Here is a 25,942-nt window from a genome sequence, read left to right on the forward strand (position 1 = left end):
TTAAAAAAAACATTGGCAAAGGGTCCAAATGGACATTTCTCCAAAGAAAATATACCAATGGCCAATAAGCACATGAAAAGATGCTCAACATCATTAGCCATCTGGGACATGCTAATCAAAACCACAATGAGATACTACCTCACACCCACTAGGGTGGCTGCAATAAAAAGAACATAATAATAAGTATTGGCAAGGAATTGGATAAATGGGAATACTCATAACAATGGAGACACCAAGTTCCACCCTCTGTTTTCTCCAAATAAACCATTTAAGAAAAACCATGAATGATATATAAAATTACAGAAAAAGCTCCAACTCTCATAAATTGCTGGCAACCAACAAGCAAATGAGTCAAATTAATTTTAAACTGGCAATTTTAAATATTTACAAAGTCTCTCTAATTCCCATCATGTTTGAAAGTGGTATTCTGAAGGACTTACTGAGTCATGATTGCACAATGGATTCAAGTGGTAGGTTAATGGCAACTGGAAAGGCCTCAACTCAAATGAATCTAAACCCATCATCTTATGAGTTTGCAAACAAAGGTTGCACTGTCACTCTGGTGAGTTTAAAAGTTTTATTCCAAAGGTCTGTCCTTTCAAGAATAGCAGCACCTTCCTTCACCTTAACCCCACACCAAGCTGACTTACTATCATCAACTCTTAGAATAACTTCATTCTTTCTAAAACCAAAACAACAGTCTTATTTTCAAACTGCTATTCATTAGCAGAGGTTCCGTGGGGCTGTCCGGCCTCCTGCCACATGCTTTCGCTAAAATGGGTTTCATACGCGTCCATGGGGCAACGGTCTGCATTCACTTAACATGCCAACCATGTGGCCGGGAATTTTTATGTGAGATTTGGAAAGGGAGACATGTGAGGTTCAGACAAGGACCTCTGTGCTCGTGCTGGGTCTGCTGGCAGCGTGGATGGAAAGCCCAAGAGCTGGTTCTGGTGTGGCTCCGGGAGGATCCGGTGAGTCAGAGCATGACTACAGGCTAAGGTCTTTGAGCTTTATTGCATGGGCGCGAGGGAGCCCCTTGAGATTTTTAAACAGAAGAATGGAATGACCCAAGATGGCTATTATTTTGATTGTATAAAATCTATACCATGAATTTAAATAATGGATGGTTTTAGCGAGTACTTCCTGTGTTCCAGGCACCACCTTTATACTTGGCCTATGTGACAACATTTAATCCCTATAGTTGTCCTATAAGGATGCCTTTTAGTATACCATTTACAGGTGAGAAGACCACATTTCAGAAAGGTTAGGAAATGGACCCAAAGCTACTGAGTGTGCTCAGTAAACTGCAAAACTCAAATTCTCATCTGTCTAACTCAAAGATTTATTCTGCACACGCTTCTTACTCCAGAGGACAGAGCGGAGGCAGCTGGGCTGGGAGGCTGTCCCTCCAGTGAGGAGTGACAGAGGCTGGAAGCAGAGGGGGATGGGTGGGGGCTGGACAGTCAGGGAGGGGCCAGATGTGTAGGACACAAAGAGAGATGGACGGGACTAGGTGATTAACTAAAGGGACCTGGAGATCGTTTACACTGTTCCAGCCACGACGTGAGCAGTGGGACACAGAACCAAGGGTCTCCCTCCTTTCGAGGGCCTTCCTCTCTGGTCCTGGGGTGGCAGCCGTGCCATTAGACCTCAGGGCTGGTTTGCTGCATGGTGGGCGCGGATGGCTGGGTGAGATGGCAAAAGCTGGAAGGGTAGGTCAGTTCCTACTGTCAAGTCGGTGTTGGAGGTGGGCAACATGGAAGGTTCTGAAACCAGACCAAGTACTTCACACCCTGCCCTCGCCAGGACAGCGGCCATTGCCAACCAAGTGCTAGTGTCATGCTGGGACATTATCAGCACGTAACAAACATTGCTTCCTGTTTTCTTCTTATTGCTCCTGTCATTATCCTTGCTCCTAGGCCTGGCATCTTTGCTTCTCCTTGCTTTAATCAAGAGCTGTCCTTGTAAACTTTTGGAATCACTGGATACTGAGCCCTATTAAGAAAGTGCTTTTATTTTGGACAAAACCCTGGAGAGGTGGGGAATCCCGCATCTAATTAATCCATTCATCTGCAGACGGATACTTATTTCCATGCCTTGGCTATTGTAAAAATGTTGCAATAAAGATGAGGGTGCAGATAGTTCTCTGAGGTAGTGATTTCAAAATAAATTATTTTGAATGCAAGCCCTGGCATTGCTCAATAATGATGTAGGTATTGACGCACCTGCTTTAGGAATAAGGAGACCGAGGCTGTGGAGGTTAAGCTCTGTGTGTATAATGAGGATATGTTTATAGCTACTTCATAGTGGTGGTTGTAGCAATTACTCATTCACAAACTGACATTTAATGAGCACTGGGGCACGCGAGTGAAGACATATCAAATTCCTATTTTTAATAGAACGTATTTTCATTGGTGAAGATAGACAATGAAGATAGAGCAATGCAGGTAACAATAAGGTTCCATTGAAAATAAAACAGAGTTGCATGATAGAAACTTGCTGGACAAATACTTAGTTTCAGTGGCCAAGAAAGGCTTCCCTTAGGTCCCTTTGGGGGTTGAATGACCCTTTCACAGGGGTTGCCTAAGACATAACAGTAGCAAAATTATAGTTATGAATAGCAATGACAATAATTTTATGGTTGGGGTCACCACAACATGAGGAACTATATTACAGGGTCGCGGCATTAGGAAGGTTGAGAACCACTGACTTAGGAGGTAACACAACACATGATAACAAAGGTTCCAGCTGCAAGTAGACCTTAGGGAGGGGCATTCCAGGCAGAACAGCCAGAGTCAAGGCCCTGAGGCAGAAACAAGGCTAGTGTGTGGAAGGAAGGAAGGAAGGGAGGGAGGGAGGGAGGGAGGGAGGGAGGGAGGGAGGGAGGAAGGGAGGGAGAGAGAGAGAGAGGAAGGATTTTGTAGGTAGAAGGTTGGATCCGAATACAGGCAAAAGCTTATTAGATTTTCAGAGCTTGGATTTTTTCCCCCCTTAAGTACAATGGGAAGATTCATTTTAAACTTTATTTTTCCAGAGTTTTATTATAAAAATGTTCAAATACACAAAACAGTTCAAAGAATTTTACAGTTGAACTTCCATTTATCTACCATCTAAATTCATAAATAACATAGTTTCCCTGTATTTCCTTGATCACATTTAGCCCTATTTCTGTTCGCCCAGCCACTTGGAGACCCAGGGCACCTCCAATGGAAAGGTGAGCAGAGGGAGGCCACCTGCCTGTCTTCTGTGAGGACATGGACCCAGAGGCAGGCGGTGAGGGCGGGGAGGAGAGGCAGAGACGCTGACGAGGCTGCTTGGCTGTTCTGCGGAGAGTTCTCTCGGCTTGTGCTGAGGTTAGTGGTAGAGGTGGAACATCACGGAAAATGAGAATATTTCTGGGAGGGCCAGTCCACAGGACTTTCTGGGGTGTGGGGTGAGGAAGAGGAGTAGGGTCATTCACTCATAGCACTGGGGTTATGCCCCTGGGTTACGGTGCGGGGCTGGTGAGCTGTGTACTGAGATGCGGAATCAGGAAGCCGCAGGATTGGAGGGGCAGCACAGCGACCTGCTTGGAGCACGTGAACCGTGAGGGGCGTCAGCCGAGTAGGTGAGGGGTGGCAGGGGAATGGAGCTCCATGGGGGAGCCTTGCCTGGAGAGGGGAGCCTGGAAGTGATCCACATTCCAGTGGCTTTTGTTTATTTTATATTTTAATCCTCACCCGAGGACATTTTTCCATTTTCTGTTCAGATAGAGTGGGAGGGGGAGAGAGGAAGAGAGAGAGAGAGAGGGCGAGGGAGAGAGAGAAACATCGACGTGAAAGGGACACATCGAGTGGTTGCCACCCCCACACAACTCCAACCAGGCAACCAGGCCGGGGACATGTAAGGGTACGTGCCCTTAGCGGGAGCCGAACCCAGGTCTCTCTGGACCACAGGCTGACACTCTAACCACTGAGCCAAACCGGCCAGGGCTACCAGTGGCTTTTAAAACCAAGGCACTTAATGAGGTCACCTAGGGAGGGAGGGAGGGAGATGGAGAAGAGAAGGCGCCTCGGGACCAAGAGCTAGGACATGCCAACAGGAAAAGTAGAGAGAGGGGAACAGTCACCTACAGTATAGGAGGAGCACCAGACCAGGAAGGCGGAAGCCAGAGAGGAGGGTGCCGGGGGCTAGGAGAAGAAAGGGTTTCAGGAACTGGTGGCTGAGAGGACACGAAGGTCAAGGCAGGAGGGTAACGTCTTGGTGGCCTCAGAAAGAGTCTTCTCAGGGCAGGAGGAGGACCCAGTCAGGCACATGTGTGGGGAAAATGAGACGTAGGAGGGTGGTGGCAGGGAGCATGGGCAAGGAAGTTAGGAAGTTGTGCAAGAGAGGAACACAAGTGCACGACTGGATGGGGTGTGTCGCACGGGGTCTTTGAGAGTGGGAGCATGAGGGGCTGTGTGTGCAGAGGTGATCCTGCAGAGAGAGGAGCAGCTCATGCAAAAGAGAACGGAAGGCAGGGCACGTGGAGAAGGCTGCCTTCGACAGGACAGGGGCCCTCTGTGACGGCCTCCGATGACAGGACGGAGCGTGAGGACAGACGAGGCAGGTCGGTGGGTTTCGTGGGAAGATGGCAGCATCTCCTTTGACATCATGTTGTTCCTCCTGGAGAGAGAGGCTCATGAGCTGGTCAGGTGGCCTGAGGAGAAGGTGTGCCCTGGGTGCTTTGGAAACCAGGAAGGCAAACACGGAACAGCAGTGTGTGCAGTGCGGTCACTGGGTCGTGGTCAGTGCCTGTTTGAGATGTGTTCCACGAATCCAACGGTGGCTGTGTGTTTTGCTCCAACTATGTTCCGTTACTTGGAGAGAGGCGGAAAGCAAATGAAAAGCGAGGCTTAATCAGACATGGAGGCTTTGCCAGGTGGGGGTGACTAAGGGAGGGAAGGGTGTTTGTGGGTGCTTTTAATGTTGTAATGACTGGCAGGGAAGGCATGGTCCTCGTCACGAAGGCACGTTCTGGTCCTCTGTGCAGCTCGGTGGCTAAGTATAGAATGAGAGGAAGTTTGTTGTCCTAGAACATTGTAACATCCCTCCTCATAATGGAGAGAAGTGTTGATCTCAGCACGGCACACGATGCACGTGTTATTGAACTATGTTTACATGCACTCTACCTTATTGCACTGTATCTATTATATGCACTGTATCTGGTGTGGTAACAATTGTCATATGATTGATGGTAAACATAGGCAGCACAATATATGCTCCTTACATAAAACTACACATTACAAAGATCAAGGCTCTTGTAATGTGTGTGGTTGCTCAGACTATTGTTTTATTTATGTACTAAACCAAAATGTATTGTGGCATATCAATTCTTTAATATTTGAATAGTGTATTTCTTCAGTGAATACTTGCTAGTTAAGTGTTAGGATGGTTGTGTTGGTATTTTGGCTGAAATGAGAGGTAGTATGCACTAGTTAACAGAGGATCAGCCCGGCCGGTGTGGCTCAGTGGTTGAGCGTCGACCCATGCACCAACAGGTCATTGGTTCGATTCCTGGTCAGGGCACATGCCCAGGTTGTGGGCCCGATCCCCAGTGCGGGTTATGCAGGAGGAGGCCAATCGATGTTTCTCTCCCATCAATGTTTCTATTTCTCCCTCTCCCTTCCTCTCTATCTAAAATCAATAGAGATAAAAATTTTTAATTATAGGACCATCAGATCAAGGGGTTCAGCAAAGGCATCACCGTCAAGGGCGAGATGGCACTGACCTAAGTGATTCCTAGTGTGTCAGGCAATTTGCCAGGGACTCATGATGTACGTATGAGGAGCAGGATCAGCCCGTCGTCCTGCTTTGAGGAGCAGTGTACATCACTCACCATTCCCGCCAGGCCTGCAGGGGGTGCTGTCGCAGACGCTGGACACACTGCAGGCAGCACAGCCCAGCAGGCTCCGTGTCAGCGCTGATGTCGCTGCTCCTGGACTCCAGGCCACCTTTGTGCCACAGCCGTGTGCTCCTGGGAGGGAAGGGAGGAGGGCCACGTGCAGGGGAGGGCAGCATGTTAGGAAGACGTGTGGAATGCAGTTGTGCTAGTGCTGCTGAAGCTGACGGAGCGCCCGCGTTTGCAAAAGTAACTGTCCACGTTTCTGACAACAGCACATGGAATAACGCAGGAGTGACGCCAGCCTCGGCCTTGCGGCCACAGAGCGCTACGTAGCCCAGCAGAATTGCTCTTCATTGACTCTGATGCTAGCCTGTGGCGGCAAAAGAAAGTCACGTGGTCAAAGTTGACATGGTAGCGAAACAGCAGAACACAGGCCCCCGGGTCCCGTCATCTGGCTTCCAATTCTGTCTTTGTCATCGCTGCCCGTGTGACTTGGTCTGGTGTCATCTCCGAGCCTTCGAGCTGTCACGGACCCTTCGATGGGCCTCCCCATAGCTTGTGCCTGCAGTTAGCATGAGGACTTTTCTGAAATGACTACTGTGAAGTGCTCCTCACAGCCAGCATCCAGTAACCGCTCCCTTCTCTACCCCATGCTCATTGCTACAGCTCGGAGATTATGTGGCAGCAAAACAGACTAGCACATTCGAGGGCAGTTGAGACTTATTTCTGTATATAAAGACAGTGAGACTATAGTGTAGTCCTCTTCCGGATGCTATGGCTGGCCGTGGCATACCATGCCACGAGGACACTCTCTTATTAAAAAGGTGCCACTCGTCCGGCAGATGTGGCTCAATGGTTGAGCGTCAACCCATGCACCAAGAGGTCACTGGTTCAATTCCTGGTCAGGGCACATGCCCAGGTTGTGGGCCCGATCCCCAGTGGGGGGCATGCAGGAGGCAGCCAATGTTCTCTCTCATCGATGTTTCTCTCTCTCTCCTTCTCTTTTCCTCTCTCTCTAAAACAATTAAAAAATCAATAAAGAAAAAAGATACCACTCAGGTATCTCTCATCAGTAGTTTATTGGTAACCATTTGGACCTGGGCAATTGCAACGTAAGATCGTGCGGCAGAGGGATGTGTGGCAGGGTGTTCGTTAGGACTCTCGGCAGCCGTGCTAGTGGGGCAGCAGCGGGATGACACACAGTGGTGTAGTTTCGGCCGCACAGCCCTGCTGAGGGCAGTGACTGCTGGAAGACCCCGGTGCTGGCAGCGGCTGTGGGACGTCACGCTCCTCGGTCCCACTGCGGGAACAGGTGGCTGTCTGCGCTGCGCACTGCAGCCTTCACATCAGGCCGGGATGAAGCCAGCGCGCTGGAGGGCCCTGTTCTTGTTTATAACCACACTGCTCTAAAGACATTAGATTACACTAGGCAGCGATGTTCGACCTTTCCCATTTCATGGCACACATGAACCCATTACTAAACTTCTGTGGCATGATCTGACAGAAAATCTGCAATACCGATGCACTGACACACTTCCAATACACACGTGTGTACGTTACCGGCTACTCCTCTTTCCCCCATCATGAGAGCTTAGCAACTCGGCAGCAGCAAAATTCTAAATCCGGGTGTTGACAAGCTGTGCCCTGCGTGTCAAATCCGGCCCGCTGCCTACTTGGACAGTTTTCAGGCTAGGGTGATGCTTGCATTTTTAAATGCGTTCATGCTACCAGGACAGGATAAGAGACAATATGGTCCCCCAAGCCCAGCATGTACTCCGGCCCTTCCCAGGAAAGTGCGCTGACCCCGTGGTTGGACCCATTCTGCATTACCTTTAACATGTGTAGGAGCAGAAAGAACTGTATTTTGAATGTAGTGAAAAGGTAGCCATAGTATCACGTTACACTGTGTAACAAAAGATCACTATAGTCTGCTATTGTATACTGCGGTTTAGTGTGTTCAAGTGCTGCTACACTAGAAAGAAAGTATTGCTATCTTGATTTACTTACTTTGAGGGGAGCGGGTCTGCTGCACGGTAGAACCATGGTATTGATTCATATCGATCCACAGTAACAGTCAAGGGTAAAGGTGTGGAGTGAGGCCCTGCCTCTCACCGGCTCTAGCACCTCTGGGTAAGTGCTTGCTGAGGCTCAGTTTCCTTATCAGTGAAATGGGAACAATAGCAGGTGCATAAAATGATACGTTCTGTGCACAGAACCTTGTAATGAGAAGGCTTTGATAAATGGTATTGTGGGGGTGGTTTATTTACTCATTCAGCAAACACTTCCTGGGTGTCACTGAAGTTGAGGAGCCAGTCCAAGCATTGGGACACGGCTGAGTGGACAGACGAGGCACTGCCCTCGTGGGCTGTGTGAAGGAGCCTGAGAGGAACAGGGAAAGTGTCAGAGCTTCCTGACGACCACGCTGAGAAGGAAGCAGCACCTGCCGTGAGCGTGTCCCCATGCTCAGTGAAGACTGCGGAGGCCTGAGGACAAGGAGCCCGCTGTCCGAATACTTACAGTGGTTCTCAGCCTGTGGGCGGCGACCCCTTTGGGGGTCGAACGACCCTTTCACAGGTCGCCTAAGATATAACAGTAGCAAAATTAGTTAGGAAGTAGAAACAAAAATAATTTTATGGCTGGGGGTCACCACAACATGAGGACTGTATGAAAGGGTCGCGGCATCAGGAAGGTTGAGAACCGCTGCTTTAGACAGGACATGTCTGGATTTCTGCGGCGCTGAGTCTGCGGCTCAGTATCTCACTGTGGGTAAGGATCCCTAGCACTGTGGAGGGAATATCCACAAGTTGGGTGCCACGTGGGGACCCAGGAGGTCCATGGCATCTACTCATTTATAAAGACAAGACCTTAATGATTGTTAAAGAGTTAGAGCAGGTTTCTCAATGTTAGCGCTATTGAGATATTCAGCTGAATCATTCCATGCGGCGGGGTCTGTCCTGGGCTTTGCGGGATGTTTAGCGGCATCCCTGGCCTCTACCCACTAGATGCTGGAGTACCTCCACTGCCCCAAATTGTGACAACCAAGAAATGTCTCCAGACATGTCAGATGTCCCCTGGGAAGCAAAGTTCCCCAGGCTTTGTAGCCCCCAGATCAGAGGAATGATGGCGGCAGCCTCCCCAGCAGGGACGGTGGCTGCGGCAAGGTGGCCACATGTGACCAAGTCATATTAGCAGAAATGCCCCAACAGACACCCCAGCAAATGTGCCAATTAGTGACATCTGCACAGAGCTCTCGAATCATAGACCCTGAAATAGCCCTTAAGGGGTCTGTTAAATTATGATGACTCTTATTAAATTATTGGAATATTGATAACAATAAAATTGTGAACTTTTGCCTATCATTTTCATATTTCACTAAAGTATACTGTCTCATAAAGAGAGGAATAATAATAGAATAACAGTATCCTCTGTAGTGCTGCACCATTCATAATTCAATTAAAAATGCTACATTTTCATTTTTTTAAATATGTTTTTATTTTTTATTTTTGTAAAAATTGTTTTTCCTTTATTGATTTAGAGGGAGAGGAAGTGAGAAGGAGAGATAGAAACATTGATGAGAGAGAACATAGATTGGCAACCTCCTGCATGCCACCCATTGGGGATTGGGCCCACAACCTGGGCATGTGTCCTGACTGGGAATCGAACTGGCGACCTCTTGATGCATGGATTGTCGCTCAACCACTGAACCACGCCGGCCAGACTTTATTAAGTTATTAGAGAGAGAGGAAGGGAGAAAGAGAGAAACATCAATGTGAGAGAGATACATCCATAGGCTGCCTCCTGCACGCCACCCCTCTCCCCTCGAGGATCAAGCCCACAACCCAGGCATATGACCTGACCGAGAATCTAACCAGGACCTCTCAGTCCATGGGATGATGCTCAATCCACTGAGCCACACTGACTGAGCAAAAATGCTATATTTTCTAATCCTAAACTACTTCAGACATTAAGGAGTAGTTTTTACCACCACTGTTACTTTCTTCATTGTTCTAATACTATGTTCCCCCCATTATTGCTAAGGGAGGTAAAGTACATGGAGTTGCTTCCATCATTAATTTCAGGACAAAGGTTATCACATCATTATTCTTGTCGATGCTATGTTTTATTATTCTGCTCTCTATACATGACACAATTGTTGTACTGTATGTTTATGAATTTTAGTGAGTATATATATATATAAATATATCTTACATAATTATATATATGCATACATGTATATGGAAGCTTTCTACACTTTAGGAAGAATATTGTACATTGTTACACTATGATTAACTACAGGTGAATCTGTAACCAATTATATGGACTGCCACAGCCTATAATTTTAGTAACCAGTTGTACTATATAATGCTATGTTAAACTATCATATCATAGTTCAGTTTCTTAATTATAAATGGTACACATTTTAATAAAAGGTTTTCTAATAGGACATCTTTAAATATGATGGGCCCTAGACGGGTGGCTCAGTTGGTTGGAGCATTGTCTGGTACACCAAAAGGTTGAAGGTTTGATTCCTGGTCAGGGCACATGCCTAGGTTGTGGATTTGATCCCCGGTCAGGGCACTTACGGGAGGCAACCAATCTGTGTTTTTCTCTCTCACATTGATGTTTCTCAATCTCTCACTCTCTTTCTCTCCTTTCCTCTGTCTCTGAAAAATCAGTATAAACATGTCCTCCGATGAGGATTAAAAATAATAAGTAGCCCTGGTGAGTTTGCCTCAGTAGTTAGAGTGTCGGCTCGTGTACCAGAGACACCTGGGTTTGGTTCCTGCCAAGGGCACATACCTCAGTTGCAGTTTGTCCCCAGCCCTGGTTGGGGTTATGTGGATGGCAGCCAGTTGATGTGTCTCTCTCATATCGATATTTCTCTCTCTCTCTTCCTTCCTCTCTCCCTCCTGCTCTAGCTGAAGATAAATGCAAAAATGTCCTTGGGTGAGGATAAAAAAAATAATAATAATAAATGATTGTTATCACTCATATTAATGATATTGATCATATTAATATTGCACATGGAAATCTTCAGATTTTTACAGTGGCAGGATAATACAGAATATCTTATTACTCCTTGCTCTCTGCAGTCATGAGGATACTCCTACATAGCCTTACACCATAGTGGTGCACATGGTCACCCTTCTGTTAGTTAGTAGCACTGTTCTTACTACCACTACTACTTGTTACTTGATTAAATGTTTATTGAGGGTCTGCTCTGAGACAGACAATCATGTTGGAGATGAGAATACAGCAATTAAAAATATAGACAAAATCCCTGCCTTCTTTGTGTTTATATTCTCCTGGGAGAGACAGACAATAGACAAAATCAATAGTAATAACTGCTATGGAAGAATATGAAGCAGGGAAAAGGGTAGGATCGACAGGTGTGAAAGTTAGAACTGTAAACAGGGAAGTCAGGGAGGGCAGCTGAAGAAGGAAGGACCTGAAGCAGGTGAGGGAGAAAGGCACACGGATGTCGGGGTGTGTGTGTGGCGGGGAGTAACCCAGACAGAGGGAATGACAAGTGTAAAGGCCCTGGGGCAGGTGCCCACCTAGCATAATTGAAGAGCCAGAAGATAGTATAGCTTGAGTAGAAGGAGAGGGAGCATATAATGAGAATTGATGGGGAGAGAGGGTGGACTATGTAAGACCCTGCAGGTCATAATAAAATTAAATTTAGTTATATCCTATCTTTTCCAAAAAGCCTTTAAAAATAACAAGCCTCTCATTTGTTGCTCTGTTGCCTAGCACTTTATTAAAATACTGCTTTTCTAGTACTTGATGCTATTTACGATGGTAGCAGCAAGGTTACAATGGCAGATAGTTGAAAAACCATGCATGATTCTCTCCAAATTAAATAGTGTTTTTACTGCTATGTTATTTTATGCTGCAGTGCAGCTTACTATTTTCATCCTCCTAGATCAACCAGTACTATCTAGATTTTACCATTAACAACACATATGACATCATTTTCAATACTAAAAACAATAATGCTAGTTAGAGTGCTGGTATTTTATATTCTGCCATTAGCTGTTATTTCAGTAATTGTACATCCTGCCCTATATTCTTCTACCAATGAATACAATCTATATTAGTAACAATATTTCCATTCAGCAGTACCATTTAAAACTATGTACAATGCTTCCTAAAATGTAGACAATGACATTCAGAGGACATTTCTTTCATCATTAACCTATGCATTGGGAGGGCAGCAAGGATGGCCCAAGTTTTAAGAAGAGTGAAGTAAGTTTGAAATATTTGTTGGGGGTAGTGGGATAGAATCTGACTCAGGGGAGAATATGTTTCTGGACTGGGCTGAGGACCAATGACTGAGATTTTTATGGGTCTCGCACTGGTCTATGCAGGTGGGCTCGGCAGTCCAGGTAACCATTACACTGCATTGTGGATTGCGGGTTCCGAGCTAGATTAAGGGAGAAGTGAAGAGAGAGCAGAGCGCATGGACAGTAGACTGGCCGGGGGTGGGGGAGAGGTGAGCTGACAGGCTTGTACTGGAGAGCAGGGAGCCCAGCAGCTTGGGGAAGTGACCATCATATCAGTGGATGGGACATGCTGAGATGTACCATTACAAGGTTGTTGCTCATTCATTCATTCATTCATTCATTCATTCATTCATTCATTCAGTATTTGATTGGCTGAGAAACCAGACTTTGGAGCCCAATTGCCTGGGTTCAAATTCCAGTTCTGCCACTTTCCAACTGTGTGACCTTGGGAAAGTGACTTCCTCTCCTTGTGTCCTTGTTTCTTCACCTGCAATCACACCCGCTCCCCAGGTGTATTGTGAGGATCCCAAGGGTTAATTAGACAAGCAAGTATTTTAAACAGCACCAGGCAGAGTCAGATCTCAGTGCGCATTCATTGCTGGGCTTGTGATTGGTGGTGGTGGTTTGTTGTTCTGTGCCAGACACTGCTCTGGGAGCTGGAGACAGAGCCACAAACAAGGTCAGAAAAGTCCTCGACTGCACGGAGCTACAATACGGTGGGAGAAACGGATCATGCAGATGTAAAGAAAGCAGAAAGTGGGTGCGCTTGGCTGTGGGAGGGCTCTTCCCGGGGTGTCTCTGCGGAAGGGATATGAGAGCCCAGCCTGGAAGGTAAGGGAACAGCCACGGAAAGAGCAGGACATGTGCCTTGCGGGCAGAGGGCACAGGAAGAGCAAATGCCCTGGGCTTTCAAAGGCTGAAGGCGGCCAGCAGAGTGCCCTGAGTGTGGGACAGTGAGTGGCTCGGACAGGGCCAGAAATGGGGGCAGAGCCCAGAGCTGAGACCCTGTGTGGCCCACAGGCCAGTGGTTCTCAAACTTGGCTCCATATCAGCACCGTGGGGAGACTGTTGAAAGCTCCCAGGCTCCTCAAATGCCCAGGAGAGTTTGAGAACCACTTCTGCAGAGGATGATGAGGGGTCTATTTTCCAACTGTAGTGAGCAAAGGGATGCTCTGATATTGGTCTTAGAGAGAGCGCTCTGGCTGCGGCTGAGGCAGGGCCCCTGGAGAGGGCAGTGGCTGGGGGCGGGGCAGTGAGGGTGCAGTGCGAGGGGCGGGAATGGCTGGGATGAGGGCGGCGAGGGGCGGGCAGAAGTGGGGAGCAGAGCACCTGAGACTCGCTGAGTGGTGGGCTGAGGAGATTGGTGGGCTTTGGTTTGAGTAGCTGTCAGTGAGAAGTATGCTGGAGAGGGATCAGGACTCCTGCTTTGGACACAGTTCTCTGGAGACAAGTGGGTATCTGAGTAGATGAACGAGGGGTGAGTTGGTTGAAGCCACTGAGCAAACAGAGAATCTGAGGTCTGGGTGGGCGGGTCCCTCACGTGAAGGTGACGGCCCACAGGGCCATGGTCAATAGTGTGACTCAACCATGCTGTCCCTATGTCTCCAACAATATCCTCAGAATGACGCCACTCCACTCTTTAGAATGCGACAGGGAAATTATGAATGTTTATATTGCACATATTTGACATCATTAACTGGAAATTATGGGCATTACAAAGTAATATGCTTAACCTGCTGTTGGCAGTTCTTTAGAGTTTTAATGGAGAACGATGGGTCATGTGACATTATTTTTGTAAAAACATTACATTATAATCAGTTAGTGTAAATACCACTCATTTTTGGTATTTGCGTGAGCAACAAATGAATCCATTCCTTGGTGCAGAGAAGCGAACCATATTAATGACCACGATAGTCACAATATGAGGGCCATTGTCAATGCACTTTGTGACAAGTGACAGTACGTAGTGTGATGTTGTTAACACTGGGGCATAGTAACTTCCAGAAGCACAAGGCAGTACTGGTATTCCTATAAATATTGGACTCATTTTAGTATAAAGTAGTATGATAACATCTATTTTTCTAAAATATCAAAAGCAGAATGTGGTTTTTTTTTGTGTTTTTTTTTTAAAGGATTTAAGTGGTGTTCTGCACATGGCTGTTAGATGTCTGTCCTATAAAGCAAGGCATTGTCGACTCTACCTAGGCACGGAAATTAGTTCACTTTATTTGGTAACCATGATACAATGGAATCTGCTTTCCTTGGTCCGGGAACCAGTGTTTTAGGAATGCTTACAGGTCTGGGTAGTTTCACATCTTGTAATATTTGAGATCTAATTTCATCTCTTGTTTATGGGAAAAGCCAGAAGCCAAATGCTCAAGCAATAAGCTTGAGAGTCATTTGTAGTCATTGTTCCTTTCCTTCTTCAAGTCTTCTCACAATGAATTCCTAGGATTTATGACTTCTTTATTTCCACTGCCAAATAGTTCCAAACTTGAATATTATGGGAGCGTGTGTTCTCATCCATATTATGATTTCTATTGAAGTTTAGTTCAATAAAATTCAGGATTCTATGTAATAAATTTTCCCATGTAGATGATATTTTTATTTCCTTCTGTAAATATTTTTATAACTGAGATTGGAGCATCAAAATAATTGTTAAATATTTGCCTGGAATCTGCTTTAGAGCAAAGTCTCTGCCAACAGTCATCCTTTCCTGGTGTCTGGAATGGTTAAGTTTGTCATGCACTTTTCAGTCTGTATCCTCAGCAATAAAGTGATGATAAAACCCAAACAAGAAGGTTATGATTTTAATATACTTTATTTAAAAAGTACACAGTTTTAAATTGGTTCCGATGGGTTTCACGCAGAAGGGACACTGCCCATGGGCAGTCCCGTTTCTGATGAAGGGTGGTTACCATGTAGCAAACTCACATTTACATGACTGGCAAAGTAAAAAGATAACATTTTTTGTCAACAGGTCTTTGAGTTTATATCACGCACAGTTTAAAATCATGAGATGCTGATGGTTGGACTATATTTCATGTCTCCTATGTCGCACCATAGTTTGGTTCACAGTTGATCCATAATTGAGCATGCCAAGAGAACATCCCGGTCAGTGTCACCTTAAGAAGAGCAGCAGAAGCAGAGGAAACAGGATAAGGACCATCTTGGCCTGGAGACTCGGTGCACCCCCACATTCTCTCGCATTCTCCTGCAGGGCAAGGCGGGGTTGGTCAGAGCAGTGTCCGAGTCCAAGATGCCTTCACCTGGGCAAGCTATTCTGAGTCCTAGACCCCTCCCCACTCCTCAATTGCATGAACAAAGTCTTTGGGGACCTCGATAACTCAGGGAGATGAACCTGTCTAAATGTCATCAAGTCAGCGATGAGAATCTCTGATCTCAGTTGTAAATGTGTAACATATTCAAAATCACTCTTTGCATACTCTTAGGTAGAACAGTCCAGAGGTAAAGGGCTATTATTCATTGGTACAGATGTTTGTTGGGATCATATTGTAAAAGCAAAATATTGGCTTTCTAGTTTTTTTTCCCTGTCAGAATGTAAGTTAAAAAAAAAACAAATCACATCTAAGGGGGCTGATCATTTTTGGCTATGAAAGGTTTTGTTTCATCTTTCTTTTCATTTGGGGGAAGGAAGGCTCTGTTTTACAAAAATGGAATAATATCATTTATTACTTTCAGCAGGATGCTTTTTATCCGTGGACTGATATAAGTTTCTCCTACACCGTTATTCTAGCTCTGTTTCACTCGGCTCTTTTCTTATTGATGGGCATTTGTTTTCTCATCCGCTCTCTACTGCTACAAAGAATGCTGAGAGTGGGTCCTTACCAGGCAATGGCCTTTGCCCCTGTGCCTGGCAGAGATGCCCAGTCTTGGGACTATAGACCTAAATGGTATTTCTGCTTTTGATGGCGATAGCTGGATATTTTACTGTTACCTGCATATCCTGATCACCCAGTGACTTGTATCTTTCACGTTCACGGTTTATTTTTATATGCAGTTGTTTGACTTACCAATTTGAAAGCGCTCTTTATCATTTGATTTATAAATACTTTTTTCAAGTTCTATAAATTGGCTGCTGACTTTAAGTAATCTTTTTCCAGAGAAAAGTTACGATTTTTACAGAGTTAAATACATTTGTTTTTCTTCCATAGCTTTCTTGTCTTAGATAGGAAGTTCTCCCCAATCCCTAGGATTTCTTGTGAGACTGTTATTTTACTATTTAAGTCTAATTTATATTCTTCCTTTTGAATTGAACCTTTGTCATATGTAAGAGTTTCTATTCTGTTCCACTGACCTCATCTTACTACATCCAGAAACTTACAGGAGAAAAAAATCTGATTTTTCAAAATGTTCGTCTTGTATCAAGTTACCAAAGCAAATCATATTAGCTCGAGAAGATTTTACTCTCATGCCTTTAGTTGTCTAAGAATGCAGCTCTGGTTTTGACTGAAGCAATCTTAGTGTTTTGAGGGCTATTGTTTGTGTTTGCATTTTACATAGAGCTTTTATTAGGGGTGATCATCAAATTTTATCAAAGGTTTTTTTCAGCATATATATGTATACTATGTTACTATTGAACTTGAACTCCCATTTGAATATAGAAGCAAATCTTCTCAATAAAGTCCAAGTTCTTTTGGTGCTATACTGACATTACAACCTTTTCTAAGACTTAGTTTAAATAACATTAAAATCACATGCCATTTCAAGATGAGATTAATACTCAGCTACCTCTGGTAGAATAAAAAAAAAGATAGCTTCCCAGTTTCCCTATAGTAAGTAGTCTAGACAAACTTTCCATTTGTTCAGGGTGGGTGTGAACTTAATTTAAAAAAATATATTTTTTTGTTATACTTAAAATTTTCACTCATAGTACTGCAGGAAGTATTCTCTTAAACTTTACCTAAATCTATTCCAAACTCACCTTTCTTGACACTCAGCTCGACTTCACTGTGACTGAGGCTGTCCGTGTGAACGGGGCGCCGCTATGGTTGTGACTGATGTGCTTTGGGGTTTGGCGGCGGGGCGCCCCCTGCACACACCGCACCCTCTAGCTGACATGCATGCAGATTGCCACTTTCGCTTCACCTGAATTCCTTGCAAATAAAAGGCTGTCTGAACGTAAGCAGGGGAGATCATTTCCACCACAATTTGAAATAAGTCAAGTAAGATGATCAGAGCTACTTCGTGTGAATCGCGGAAGGTGAGGACAGGACACCACATCCTCAGTCGCAAAGACAGCGAAGAGGCTTTTTGACCGTCATGTGCACAGAACAGACTGTTAGCACGGGCTGAGAGGGCACTGAGGGATGGGGGGCAGGGAACGGTCTGCCTTCCTGGACATTCTCCTCTGATGCTCCCGAAAGGCTCTGTTTCCCCACGAGCCACCTGTTCAGCTACAGCGAGTCTCCTGGCAACGCTGGCGGGGAAGGAGGACGGAAGGGTTTGCAGACTGACCTCAGGATGGAAGCCGTGACAAGACTCCGGGCGCCTGCGGATCTTCTGGGCCTTTAAACGTTCACACTTAAGAGATTCGTTATGTTGACTGTAGTTAAGGCGTATTTCCGAAACATTGCTTTCCCCCACTGGGCACTGGCCCTAAAAGTTAACCCTAAACTCCCTGGATCATTCTTTCTCTCCGACAACGGACAGATGCCAGTTTCCCCTCCCCCCTATTTCTCGCCCAGGTATCCCGACCGTTGATCGCCTACAGCTTCAGCAGCACTGGACCTATGCACAAAAGGATATACCTGATTTCAATGGGCGCCATGGTGATGGGCGCCACGGATTCGCAGAGGCAGCTGCTGTCCACCACCACCATGAACAGATTGCTGCTGGGGATTTGCTGGATGACAAAGGACCTGTGGAACAAGAGGCACAGACGCAGTGAGGGGTCCTTTACCATTCCTCAAGTAAAGAGCCACGAGGAAAACGTTTCCCCCGGGAGGTAGCTAACACAATTTGGAAATCAAGCTTCAGAGACTATTTACTGCTCAAGTTGCCTTTTTCCATAAAGGTTCTTCACTTTCAAATACCAAGTTTCACTAAAAAGTCAATAGCTTATAACCTATAGCTACAGCCTTACATGGCTCATAAAACTCACCCTGGGAAGACTGGTCTTTTATATGTACAAAGCAATAGAGTCAAATTTGGCTAATTCGCCTCAATTTCTAAGGTTTAAGAGGTTAGGCTTTTTCAAGCCTCATTTTCTTCCCAAATGTTATCAAAAGTTGCATTTGATGTTCTTCTAAGTGGATTTTTCTCTCTTCCTTTCCTCAAAGATAGACTGAAGCTATATCACACTGATGACAAAAGATGAAGTGAACCTTCTAAACCCTCCCCTGTGCTGCTCTGCATGATGTCTGCCGTAATAGAGAATATTAATGCTAGCCCTTTAACAAGCTCCATCCTTCTCAGAGTCCAAATTGTGCCGGTGCTGATTCTGTACAGCAGCTCTGACATTCTGGGTCCATCAGTACAGCTTGATGACATCTGCCTCTTCCATTACCCAGCACAGTGAAGCACCACCACGGAACTATTTCTTTAATGAGAAATGCTACTGAGTTTTTGGAGGAACAAATTAGAGACCAAAACCCCATATTCTTTCAGAGCTAACAGATTAGGTAGATATTCAGCCCAGGCCTAGAACCCCTGTCATATAACTTCTTACGATATTTCATCAAATTCAATCCCATTGGATGAAAGGGACTATAATCTAACAGAATGTTCAATTTCTCCATATATTTTATCTTCATTCATCGTTGTCTCAGCGAATTGGTTCTGTTCTCTAGAGTGTGTCACCGTGCTTTGCAAGAATCACCCAATCGAAGAAGCATCCCTCTGCTTTGTGGGAAACTAGAAAGAAGGGGAAAGGACCCCTTTTTATTTCTACCTGCTGCCACTTCATGTGCTGAATTACCCAGGAATGCCCTGCGATTACAACCCAGCAGGCTTCCATCCCACGAATGCACAGTGCCCGTTCATCGAACACGATACAATTAGTTAAGGTTATTTTTTCATCCACGGCCAGGAACAGGACATGCCACTGCTCAGTGATGTTCCCCCAATGCCTAAACCACCATCACCCACCCTTCTCCACAACTACTCCTGGCTTGAGAAAAAAATGCCACCTTGCTAACTGTCTCCGTAAAACTTTGAACATCTCTGCTTTACATCCCCCTTTTGATGCTAAGTGTCTTCTCACCTGTGCAAGGACATGAGCCGTTGGCCTCTCTGCTGGATCAGGTCTATCATAATCAAAACAACCTACCTGAGATGGCCCTCTTCAGAGAGCCATGATTTCCACGTTGGGGGAAAATTAACAGAGTCTCAGAATAATGCAAAACCAAGATTACACAACTCTTGAAGGAACCAATGGTTGGCTTGAAAATTAAGCCAAATGAATCTACCAGATGTACAATAAAGGAGAAAGAGATAAAAATATGAAATAGAGTTCCAAAGGGAGAGAATATTTTCCAATTGGTGAAAAATTATATTTTTTTCCATTAAAAAGGGCCCATTCAAGCATGAATGAAACTTCAGATCATTAAAGATATAGACCAATCCTAAAACCTCCTTTAGAAACAAATTACTTAAAGAGGAATGAAGAGGACACCAACTTCTCAATGGGAATACTTAAAATGAAGAAAACAGAGCAACATAGAGGAAGTAAAATGTATGTCGGGTCCAGAGGAAAATTGATTCTCGGTAACTGTAGGTAATGATAGAAAATTATGCTTTAAAATTTAGGGATAATAGCTAAATAGCATAGTAACTAATGCACGCACAGAAAAACGGACAATATAAGTCTAAAATGACCAATCACAATAAATGTGAGGTGATTAGATTTACATATTAAAAGGCAGAGACTTTGAAATGGCATTTGCAAAATATTAGCTTTATGATGCTTGCAACCTAAACCCCTAAAATAGAATAACATGGAAAAGATGTCAAATGATAGGAAAAGATTTACCAGAAAAATACTAACAACACAAGAGAGGAACAGATACAGCTTAATGTTATTATGCAAATATTCATAGGGGGAATTATTAAAATGTAATAAAGAAAACAGTTCATATAATCTGAATAATGTTTCATATTAACATGGTATAACAAGGGATGACATGAACTTTTATGATCACAGTGTGCAAACTGACAGACATACTGAAATGATTGATGAATGCATGATCTATTAAAATATGGAGCAAAACCTCTTGAGATCTAAACCATGTAGAATGTAAGTTATTCTCTCTTTTTTTAAATTAAATTTATTTATATATTTATTTTTGTTACAGATGTCACTCCTTTCCCGCCTTTGAGATCCTCTTTGCAGCTCCTGTCTCCGCCCCCTTCACTGTATTGTTGTCTGTGGCCATTGGTTGTGCACATATGCATATTAGTTCTTTGGTTTATCTCTTCCCACCCTCCCACCCACCCTCCCTCTGAGGTTTGTCTGTCTGTTTCCTACTTCCATGTCTTTGGATCTATTTAGGAGAGTATTAGGCAAAGTGAAATAAGCCAGTCAGAGAAAGACAAATATCATATGATCTCACTTATTTATGGAATATAATGAACAAAATAAGTTTTCTTTTTATTTAAATATATTGGGGTGACATTGGTTAAGATTATATAGGTTTCAAGTGTGCATTTCTGTGATACGTGATCTGTGTACTGCACTGTGTGCCCACCACCCAAAGTCAAACCATCTTCCATCACCATATGTTTGGCCCCGTAAGTTATTTTCAAACACTGGAAACTGCAACACACTCCCAAGAGCAGAGAGCATCACTTACATGTTCCGCTCTACGGTCGGGTAAAATGAGAAATGAATAGCAAATGATATAAGCAGTAATAATTAAAGATTAGAAAACAAGCAATTAATCCTTGAGAATTTGAGAACAACCCCGTCTCACATCTGTGCAGTATATGACCTTAACTACTTTTATGAGGGAAAGAAGTTTGCAAATAAGTGAGCTAAATTTTTGAATCGAGAGGCTAGAAAAATAAAACCATAAGCTGCACCTGTGCCCTCTCTGTGGTCTTCCCTCTGGGGCCCTGGGCTGGGTACTGATGCCCCTCCCCAAGGCCAGCTCTCAGGCAGGACGTGACTGATGACAGCGAAGAGAGGTGAGCACCGCGCAGAGTCCCCTCCGGCTACTAGGCGTGCCCTTCCGGTTACAAACATGCCCTGTCTCCCACCTCAGAAAAACAGAACTTTCCTTTAACCTTACCTCTAGCTACTGCCCTGTTTCTCTGTCCTCCTTCATTGTAAATCTTCTAAAAAGAATAATTCACCATCTCTCTGTCTACTTTCTCATTTCTCTCCTCCTTTCACAAATCCAGTCGGACAAGGCTGGAGCCCGCACCACACCACCGAATCCGTTCTCCTCAATCTCCTGTACCTCTGCTGCTCCTCCCCTGCTCGCCGTCTGCCCGCACCCACGGTGGTTCCCTAGGTGGCAGGCTGCTCTGTCTGCCCGGGGTTACCCGTTATCCCACACCTACAGTTGTGCCTGGGACACCGCAGGGTCCCAGTCAACATTTACGGAGTCGATGACAGGGTAAATTTATAAAGATAAAAGCAGAAGAATAAAATGGAAATGAAAGTGTGAAGATAAGTAAAAGAACCAAACTCGGGTTTAAAGGAACATGGACATAAATCAACTTTTGGCATTTCTGATCAAGAAAGATATCACAAAGTCATATTAAAACTCCAAAGACACAGAGACATTTAACACATTTTAAGTGACTATTATGTATATTATCGTAAACAATTTGAAAACTTAGAGTAAACACACCTCTGGGGATAAAGTGTAAATGATCAACATTTGTCCAAGCTATAAAAAACCCAAGCAGCCCTGGCCAGTTTGGCTCAGCGGTTGAGTGTCAGCCTGTGGACTAGAGAGTCCTGGGTTCGGTTCCTGCTAGGTTCACGTACCACAAAACAAACAAAGAAACAAAAAAACCACAAGCAGACCAATAACCATAAAAAAACTGAAATGCTCATTGAAAATCTACCCCCAAGTGAATCCAACCAAATCACCCAGAGAACAGATATTACTGTGTTCCTAGAAAACCCATGTGAACCCGCTGACCAACTATTGGAACTAATAAAAGAACTCAGCAAGCTGACCAATTACATAATCAGAATATAAAAACACCCCTTCCCTGACACTGGCAATACCCAATGAAGAAAATATTTATGAGATAAAGAACCACTGATTGTATCAATAATCACTATGAAATGCCAAGATTTCCTTTATGAAGACAATGACCAAACTTGACTGAACAGAAAAAGACAAACGAACAATTGGAGAGAAGTACAAAGGCTGTGGGACAAACCATATAAATATATGGTTTTCATATTTAATATATTTCGCTAAAAATTAGAGAAACATAAATTAAAATAATAAAATGCACCGTTCACCAGCAGAATGGCAGAATTTCAAATCTGTCTTCCCGTCACACTGGAGGGTTTCAAGAAGTGATTATTTGACATCGCTGGTGGGAAAGTGAATTTTTACAGCCATTTGTTATTATTACAATGGAAATCCCTTAGATCCTATTTTTTCAGTAATTTTATTTCTCAGTAAGAAAAACTCTTGTCTAGGACCCCAGAAAGCCATTTAGAAAGATGTGCTTAGTAGTATCGTTCGCTGAGAGGAGAAAAAGTACAAACCCACCTGAATATCCATCACCAGGGAGGTCATGGAGAAGCAACAGTATGCGATTCTATGGTCTACTGGGCACCAGATAAAAGGGTGAAGAAATCTCTATTTACTGTTAGGAAAGGATATCCAAAACATAGCAAATAGAAAAATTATGTTGCAAAATTATAAATAAGGTATGAATATTTAAGCATATTTAATCCCGTTAAGAGAATGAGAAGAATAAATGGGATGGATAAGACTTATTCGATGTATGGGGCATAGATAACAAATCAGTAAGCATCCCATGACGTATGTTAGACATAGAAAGAATAAATGGAGTAAAAAACAGAGCTGAAGTGAGTTGAACGCAAGTATTAAAGAACATATGAAGTATCTTCCTAAAGATAAGAGGAATCGAAGGACCAGTGACAGTAAATATCTGTAGGGCACAGACCATGTTACCCCAGCCCGCTGGCTCTCACCCACATCATCCTTAAATCCAGCACTGGCCGCTGCTCCACAGCGGGACACACGGCGGGATTACTGGACGTCATGGCAGCGCAGAGGGCCAGAGGCCAGCTGCAAACTGCCCCCGCCTTTCCAGGGAAGCCAGCCTGTATGGGCTCCCGGGCACCTGCTGTCTGCTGAGCCCCATCCCCACCCTCAGGTCTGATCCGTCCACAGCGTCATCCGTGGGAGAGCAAGGGAGGAGGGAAGGGGAGAGGACAGGAGAGAAGACGGGCGGAATCATTGTCAAGGGAGGCTGAGACTGAACCTGTCATGCCCAAGTTCTTTCTAAGGAGAATGCGTTCACGTCTTCTTAGAACACTTAGAAGTGGAATGTGATGCTCAAGGCAAAGAGTATCAATGTTCTCATGTTACAAAAAGGAACTCGGGGACTCAGAGAGGATACGTCAACTCTTAGCAGAAGCTGTATGATAAGACATCCTTGTGCCCATTTTAGAGGTGAGGAAGACTGAGTAACTCCCTAGAGTAGCGGCCAGAGCGGAGGCCCCTGGCACCAGGCCCGCCGTGGGTCCACGTCACAGGCCCCCCCACGTGGTGTTAGAGGGGCACCACCAGTGCTCAGGCTCCTCGAGTGCAGACCCAGAGAGGGTACCCCACACAGATGCTTCATGACAGCAAGTGAAGGCGTCCCTGTCTGTGACACACGCACCTTCTCCATGGAGGGCTCCCGAGTGTTGTCCGTGAAGTTCCACAGCAAACTTCTCTTTATTTTCCTAAATCCTAGGAGCTGAAAAGCCCTGCCTGCAGCGATCCTAAAGCAAAGGAAAACAACCCCCTACAAAGGATTTGCCAGCGGAAAGATTAACTGCTTTTCCATATTTTAAAGACTTACTGTCTGCTTATTAACATGGTGCTTCGAAGGGGTCTGGGCAATGTTAGCTGTACATTTATGTGCACAATGTGTATTTATGGCTCAGGGTGCAGGGTTGAACTTCATAAAACACACCTCCATCCAGCTGGGCCCAGCAGCCAGACTGACGTCACCGTGCGGAGGAACCTTGGCCTGGTGGGTTTGCCTGGGGGCCAAAAGAGGCAAGAGGGAAATGCCTCCGCGGAGCACAGCGGGCTTCTCAGCAGGGATCGGTCGGAGCGCGTGAAATAAATTAGGTCCTCCAGGGAAGGAGAGGAGGGGAGAGGGAGCCATTCCGATGTGTCCACCGCCGGAACTGAAATAACCCAGTCCTCCCTTCTGCCTCACTGCCGACTGGGAAGGGCCAGAGGGAAAATGATGGGATTTCAAGACAGCCTCGCCTCCCCTGACAAGAGACGATATCTGCGGCAGGCTATCTACTTAGAGGGGCTCTGCCGTCCAGATGAGGAAGGAATCCTGCTTCCCTAACTCCCCTGAAGGAACATGCGCGGGCGAGACCCAGGGAGGAGCTGCCCAGAGGCCCCCAGGCTGCACACTTGGAGAACTTGGTTGGCTTGTGTTTCATTGACTGGGTACAAAACTGTGGCTTGAAAAATTGTCAGGGCAGGACAGAATCTCCAAACCTTTCAAAGTCTTTCACCCCTTATCGATCTTCACCATTTATACATTTTCCAGGTTTTATCCCAAGGTAAAATAAAAGACCACGCATAAGTCACAGGGCGTTTCATTTGAATTTGTCACTGATCCTGTTCTACATGGTACCAGTCTCCAGGGCCTTGGGTCCGTCACTGTGGATCTCCAACAGCACCCTCTTCTGTTTGAAGGTGGGGCGATGCCTGTCCTCCCGCAATGTACCCCAGAATGCACCACCACTAACGTGGGCCCAAAGTTGTGAAGAGCGAACATTTGGTGACGAGATGTTTAAATTCAAACTAGAAAGTAAAGATCCAGGACGTGCTCCAGCACAACCCTGCGGCCACGCCCGGGACCAGCGTGGGGGAGGGGAGGGGACCAGCAGCGCAGAGCACACGCGGAACGAAGAGCAGGCCTCACCCGCGCACCACGACCGTGGGGGGCCCAGGAAATTCCACGGGTGAATCATGTCCACAGGCCAAGGCACATGGAGTTCTAAAATAATGAAACTTTCCGAACACAGGGAAAGAAGAAAATATTTCAAATTTCCTTTCTGAGGGATCCTGATACAGAACCAAAATTATATTTTCAAAAGCTATGGAAAAAGCTCTTTTTATGAATACTGATGTAAAGATTTAAAGGGAATAGACAGATTTCAATGGGACCGTGAAGGAGCGACCCAGCATGCCCCAGGGGGACAACCTCCGAATTCAAGTGGACAAGCTTAGGGAGTCTCAGCTTAACGGAAATAGAAATAGGAAACAATTACTATTTTGGGGTCTCTGTTTTCACTCCATTATGTTGAATTCCTGCTGTCTCATTTCTAAATGGTACCTTGTAGACATTTCATAACTTTCTGACAACTTGAGGTTAATAAAACTAGGCAGGTCCAGTTTAATGCTCTAATTTCTTGTCTAGTTCAAAGCTGTATGCTCACTGCTCTTCAAGTTTCTAGGTTCTCACTTCTGCAGTATTCGGGGAAATGGATCCGCGGTATTCGGGGAAATGGATCCGCGGTATTCGGGGAAATGGATCCGCGGTATTTGGGGAAATGGATCCGCGGTATTTGGGGAAATGGATCCGCGGT

The 25,942-nt window shown here is 45.1% G+C and overlaps 1 protein-coding gene across 2 annotated transcripts in view; it reads right to left on the bottom strand.

Annotated features, from left to right (window-relative positions):
- Positions 1-14,955: 14,955 nt before the first annotated feature.
- Positions 14,956-25,942, bottom strand: part of CACNA2D3 (calcium voltage-gated channel auxiliary subunit alpha2delta 3) — an 874,937-nt gene continuing 863,950 nt past the window's right edge. The window contains exons 36-38 of one of the 2 annotated variants that reach the window (XM_036266884.1): positions 17,923-18,035; positions 17,632-17,714; positions 14,956-15,367 (exon numbers count right to left, since the gene is read on the bottom strand). In XM_036266884.1, the coding sequence (XP_036122777.1) occupies positions 15,275-15,367; positions 17,632-17,714; positions 17,923-18,035 (289 nt within the window). In that variant the 3' untranslated portion in view covers positions 14,956-15,274. The remainder of the gene's footprint in view (positions 15,368-17,631; positions 17,715-17,922; positions 18,036-25,942) is intronic. The other variant, XM_036266885.1, reaches the window with a different exon arrangement.

Source organism: Molossus molossus, unplaced genomic scaffold (genome assembly GCF_014108415.1).
Source record: "Molossus molossus isolate mMolMol1 unplaced genomic scaffold, mMolMol1.p scaffold_m16_p_18, whole genome shotgun sequence".
In the NCBI taxonomy this organism is placed as follows: Eukaryota; Metazoa; Chordata; class Mammalia; order Chiroptera; family Molossidae; genus Molossus; species Molossus molossus.